This window comes from Mangifera indica, chromosome 17 (genome assembly GCF_011075055.1).
Source record: "Mangifera indica cultivar Alphonso chromosome 17, CATAS_Mindica_2.1, whole genome shotgun sequence".
NCBI lineage: Eukaryota > Viridiplantae > Streptophyta > Magnoliopsida > Sapindales > Anacardiaceae > Mangifera > Mangifera indica.
This window is the reverse complement of record NC_058153.1, coordinates 3,002,555-3,008,558: the sequence shown is the minus strand read 5'-3', so window position 1 is coordinate 3,008,558 and position 6,004 is coordinate 3,002,555. Positions and strand designations below refer to the sequence as shown.

Here is a 6,004-nt window from a genome sequence, read left to right as displayed (position 1 = left end):
TTTGTATCAAATTTTTATGTTCACTAGTTTGATGAGTTGAATACTCTTAAAACTCAAACATAGCTCAAAAATATTAAACTTTTAAGTTTAGACTCACTTAACTGAGTTCATTTTGAACTCGTTCTAGTTTAAACTAGAACTAAAATAAACTCAATTTGAATTTAACCCTGAAAACAGTCGTAATAAAACTAATAATTGGAGTAAATGCTTTTTAAAATAGGTCAAATGACTATTTATCACCCGAGGTTTGGTGCAAACTCAACTTTCTACCCGTTAATTATCAAAAATTTAAATACTTTACTTATCTATTAAATTTTACTATAACAGTTAGGGATAAAATTATTATTTAATAAATATATTTAAAAAAATAAAAAAATTATCACATTTCAACCCTCAGGTCTTTTGAAAAACATACATTTTCCCCTAGAAGATTTTTAGCACTCTGCAGACAACATTTTCCCTCTTTCCCGATGTCTCTCTTAGTTGCGCTTCATTTTCGACCATTATCGACCGATAAAATGAATTGCATCTTCATTTGGAGATGAACGATTCATCTTTATCAGTCGATGATAATCATAAATGAAATGCAATCGAAAAAGAGGCTCGAAGGGAGAGAGAACGTTGTCATCGTTATTTCAACTATCGACAATGATGGTTGAAAAAATCTTAAGGAGAAATGTTGATTTTTTAAACTTTAAGTATGAGAAAATTTATTAATTTTTAAACTTAAATAGGAGATATATAATAATTTTTTTTAAATATTTTAATAAATAACAATTTTATTTTTGATACTCATAGTAAAATTTATCATATAAATAAATATTTAAATTTTTGATAATTACAGATGAGCCATGGGTTAGCCTGAACCTTGGGTGGGAAATACTCATTTGCCCTTAAAATTTTTTTTTTCCTGAGGAACGGGTACGAGTTTGTCCATTTTACCGACATGTTGGACCTCACTTGAGAATCAGGAAATAAGTTGCCCTGTCCTAATTTGACACGTAAAAATGGTACATTGCTTTAGGGTTTTTGTTATCTGGCCGAGTCATTGCAATTGAAATCCCGTGTCGGCAACAGACACGCGTTCATCGGATTCACAGACAAAACAAAATCCAATAGATGGGTTCTAGAGACAAGGACCAAACAACGCCGTATCATCAACCGCTACTCAGTAGCCTAGTTGTACGTCCCTCCGTCAGCGACGGGGGCGGTGACGGTGGCGGTGGCCGCGGTGGTGGCAGCGATTACGAGCCTGGTGAAGTTCGCCGTGACCCGCCTCCAACTTATCGCTCCGATCGCTACCCTGATGAGCCTGGTTCGTTGCTCCTTAATTTTTTAAGTTTCGTTTGTTTTTCTTTTATTGGATTGGTTGAATCTCTTTCTCTTTTGAGGATCCAATTTCGCTATGGTGAATTTTCTGTTTCATTTCAAAATTCGATTTGAAAGCCTAGATCTGGTTCGCGTGTGTATGTTACTATGCTTCTTTTAAATTATAGATTTATACGGTTTTTTAGTCCTTTATCACATGCATCTAGCTTGGGAATGATCGGCAGACTTTGTCCTACTACTTGATGCATGGTTTTTGATAGTTATTATGTTGTTCAAGTTAGGATTTTAAAACAACAATAATTTGGTGAGTTCAGGTGCGTGCGTTTTGTATAATGAGAGAATGGCCTTCATAAAACTCAGGTTACAGCTTATTATAATTTTCTGGAGGAGTATGCCTTCTCCCCTTATTTACGTTTTGTTTAAACTGAACTTCTCTTTCATAGAATGATAAAAGGTGTCTGGTAGCGAGCACACCTGTTAGGCGGCATTTGGATGTTCTACAGATGCAGTTTTAGGTGCCCCCCTTAGTACGTATTATAGTAAGATTGAATAGTTTCTGTTATCACAAATCATGCTGGAATTTTGAAATGGTAGCATTTATGTGCTCTATTATATATTTGATCAGACACATTTCTGATTACTATTCTTCCCCCCAGCATGATATTTTCTATCGTTTCTAGAATATTGCGAGTAAGTTTGAAAGCATGACTTAGAATTGTATTTTCTTAATTTTTTGTGCTAGTGACCTACTTTTCCATGCCATGTGTTGCATATCGAGCATGTCGATCTACCACCAGTTATGGAGTGTCAAACTGTGAATAAATTTGGCTATTATGTGTTACAGCTTTGAATGTTGCCTGCAAGAACTTGGGTCTTGAGGAAGGCATCATGGTGTGAGTGCAGTCTTGGATCATGACCTGGGTGAAATTGATTTTTTTATTTTGGGTAATTTATTTTGGGCATTCCACCAATGGATTTTGTGCATTCTGTATGAATCTTGGATGCTGCAACACAAAAAATAAGTGCTTGTTCAGTTCATGACAAAGCTGTTATAATGTGGATTGGTTATGAATCCTGTGGGAATAATGACTATAACGTTGGTTTCAATTGATATGGAGTTTCCAATTTGGAAAGATGTAAATCACACTTTGGGAGTGATTTTCCCTTAAGGTGTACAATTGAGATGAGATTGTTGTATGGCGTGGTTCATTGAAGTGTCAGATTACCAATATTAGTGTGTTGGGGCATTAGTGTATTGGGGCCCACAAATATGATGGAAAATGCTCTGGGTTGCTGCTGGTTATGCTGTGAAGCCGACATTTCATCATGATTCGATGCTTTCTGCTGGTCTTCACATGTCATCAGTTCTTTAGTTTATGGAAACATGTAAGACTTCCTGGTGGTAATTTAAAATTTTTAGCTGTCCTCATGCAGATTTGTGGTTTGGGATTGTCCTTATGATAATTAATGGTTTAATTGGGCCAGTTACATTTTCTTTCCTTGTATCCATTAATGGTTAAAATAGGGTTGAGTTGGATTGCTCCATGGTAAGTATAATCAAACATGTTATTATGCCTTAAGTTGTTTTAAGTGTTTTCTGTATCTCAGCTGGTGAATTGATACAGAGAATTCCTGATGGTCTCTTAAACTATTGGTTGACCCTTTTTTTTGGGTAATCAGTTCTTTCAAGTTTTCAGTTATGTTGTAGAAGTGATTGTTAGTTCTCCTACAATAATGACAAATCAGTAGTCCTCTGGCTTCTTACAGTGCATGTTTTGAGCGATTGTACCCTTGGTTTTGATTGGAATTGTTTAAATTGTGTTGCTTCTGAGTTGTATTTTTTGGGTATTTGGTTTTAACAATGTGCTGGGGTGTTTCTGAGAACAAGTGAATGATTTGGTAGCTGGTTGTTTTTTGATATAATGCTGTTTTTGGTGGTTGCTTACCTGTATGGCTCATCCTGTTGGTTTTGCTGCTCATTGAAGGTTCGGTTTCAGTTGAAGGTTTTGGAATAAATTTGCACTGGGGTTTTGGTTTCGCTGTTGGTTGTTATTTTTAGGCTTATATCTGTCTTTTTATCCACTGTCATCGGTTGTGGACAAAGTTATCTTCATAATTACTAGCTCGTTTTGTGCTAAATATGGTTCCTCCACATTCTGGATTTGGGGTTATAAATCTGATACGTTTAGGTTAGACATGTTATATTAAGCTGATAACGGTTTACAAGATAGATGGATTTGGCTCTTTAATGTTGAAATGCTGGGCCTGTTTTGTTTTATGAGGACTGGGTGGTTATCATATGTGGTAAGTACAAGTAATCATCATTTGACTTGCCTATCCAGCAGTTATTTACTGGTACTGTGCACTATTTGTTAAAAGTAACAAAAGGCTCTAACGAAGTGATATTTTCACTCTTTTCCATGGGCATAATATCTTTTTTGTACTGTTATTAGAGAAGATGGTCTGAGTGGTGGTAACTGCAATTGCAAACTTTGTTGATTGGGTCATTTGACAGTTATCATGGATAGGTGATCTTCAGGCATCATAAATACAAATTTGCATCCATTATTTTTCTCTGCTCGGTTTGGGTTTGCTTATCTGTAGACTTTACCGCGGTTTTTTTCCAGGATATAGAACTCGTGCAGGTTCTGTTTCTCCTGTACGGCGTCGGGATGCAGATCATCGATATGGCTCTAATTTTGATCATTCTGGGGGTATGCTGCGCAGCCGCGAATTTGGCAGTGGAAAGGATCATGGTAGATATCGAGACCCTTCACCACCTTATTCTCGAGGAAGGGGTGCTGGCAGACCTTTTGGCAGAGGTTTTGATGGACCTGCACCTGGTCCTGGGCCTTTGAGAGGTGAAGGCATGAATCGAAATAATCCAAATGTGCGACCACGGGAAGGAGACTGGATTTGCCCTGATCCTGCGTAAGTCTGTGTTTACTTTTGGCCCTGGATTTCTTTTCAATTGACTAGTTTTTTTCTTCCCTTAATTTCTATGTACTCCTTTAGATTCCATAATTTCTTGTAATCTTGTCCCAAGCTCTGTTTGGTCTTTATTTGTTGTGTTTTATGAGAGAGGATGGTGTTATTTATGATTTATTTTAATTGGAGGGTTACATTGATTTTCACCTTGCTGGATCCTAGGTTTAAAGCTCCTCTTACTAATTGTTGGTACTTTCTGAGCCCTTTTACATTATTTGGAGAGAGTTTCTTCAATCATTATGATTGGAACAGAGTTAGAAATCTTTACCTTTTTGAGAACTTCGTGAGTTAAAGTTACATTGCTCTTTTTTACCCTTTTTTTCTCCCAACAGGAAATTTGACCTAATGCTGATATGGTATTTGGTTTCATCAAACCCCATTGGTAAATACTGTGACTGATGAGTTGCAAGCATCAAATCTTACATTCTTCTTCATTTTCTCATTATGTTTTCCATGTTGCAGATGCGGCAACCTGAACTTTGCCAGGCGAGAGTATTGTAACAATTGCAAGAGATTCCGCTATGCACCTGGTGGAAGTCCTAGAAGGGGTTATCCTGGCCCTCCACCACCACCTCCACCTCCTCCTAGGCGATTTCTTGCTCCACCTGTGGATATTTCCCCTGGCAATGGCTATAGGTCGCCTCCTCGTGGTTGGGGCAGGGATGGCCATGGTCCTAGAGAGTTTGGAGCTGGTGGACCACCACCTTCTCGGCATGAAGGCAGGTTTTCTGATCACATGCGGAGGGATCAACTTGATTTCCCAGATGATGGTTACCGAGGGAGGAACAAGCCAATGCTACCTATGGATTGGGGCCATAGAGACCGTGGAAGGGACAACTTCAACGAAAGGAAAAGGTACGATAGACGGGTACCCTCTCCCCCTCCAGTTGCACCAGTTCCTCCTCACCGTGGGCGATGGGGACGAGATGTGCGAGAGAGGAGCAGATCTCCAATTAGAGGTGCACCTCCACCAAAAGACTATCGTAGAGATATGTACATGGAACGAGGTCGAGATGATCATCGAAGAGGCGGAGGGCGTGACCGAATTGGAGATGCATATTAGCATGGATGTGAAAAAAAATTAGAGGCTAGAGGACAACTTAGGACTGAAGTGCTTTGTTTTTCATTACAAGTTTCCATGATAATATTGCGAGGCTTTAACAATTCAATACGATCAAAATTTCTTTCCATTATTGGACAAAATGTTGGCAGTTTTAGCATAAGGATAAAACCGCTTACACTGTAGATGCTGCGGCTTCACTCATTCCAGTTTTCAGTCTCAATCAAAATTGCATGTTCCTTATCATATTGCATAGAAACCATAATGTTGCACATACTAACCTTTTGTCGACTCAAGCTCTTTGTCAGACTTTTGCACAAATATAGGGAAAACGATTATGAAATTGTTCATCTTCATCTTCTATTATTTAAGATGTAGAGATTTACTTAAGTTTCAACGTAAACGAAGTTGTCATAGATGTAATATTTTAAACCTTTCAGTTTATATTTTTTTGGGTTAAGTTTTGTGAACATTTTTGCTGGTTAGAATCAATTAATGGTTAAATTGGACATGAAAATCAGATTTTCACCATGTGTGATTTGCTTCCACCGTCACATATGGTGGAAGCAGGTGAGAGTGGAGGGTTAAGGGAAATTTGCCATAGACATGAGTAATGGGTGGTGGGGT

At 38.0% G+C, this 6,004-nt stretch overlaps 1 protein-coding gene across 1 annotated transcript; it reads left to right on the top strand.

Moving 5' to 3' along the window:
- Positions 1-1,008: 1,008 nt before the first annotated feature.
- On the top strand, positions 1,009-5,623 carry LOC123200618 (histone-lysine N-methyltransferase SETD1A). The gene is made up of 3 exons (XM_044615898.1): positions 1,009-1,315; positions 3,957-4,260; positions 4,780-5,623. Exons 1-3 carry the CDS (start codon positions 1,120-1,122, stop codon positions 5,378-5,380), a joined length of 1,101 nt encoding a protein of 366 aa, XP_044471833.1. The 5' UTR covers positions 1,009-1,119; the 3' UTR covers positions 5,381-5,623.
- The last annotated feature ends 381 nt before the right edge of the window (positions 5,624-6,004 follow it).

What these genes read in the sequence shown, in the direction of transcription:
- LOC123200618 (XM_044615898.1), top strand. Translation starts at nt 1,120, where the DNA reads ATGGGTTCTAGAGACAAGGACCAAACAACGCCGTATCATCAACCGCTA. An exon ending in TCGCTACCCTGATGAGCCTG is followed by an intron (nt 1,316 to 3,956) that starts GTTCGTTGCTCC and finishes GTTTTTTTCCAG; the next exon opens with GATATAGAACTCGTGCAGGT. An exon ending in TGGATTTGCCCTGATCCTGC is followed by an intron (nt 4,261 to 4,779) that starts GTAAGTCTGTGT and finishes TCCATGTTGCAG; the next exon opens with ATGCGGCAACCTGAACTTTG.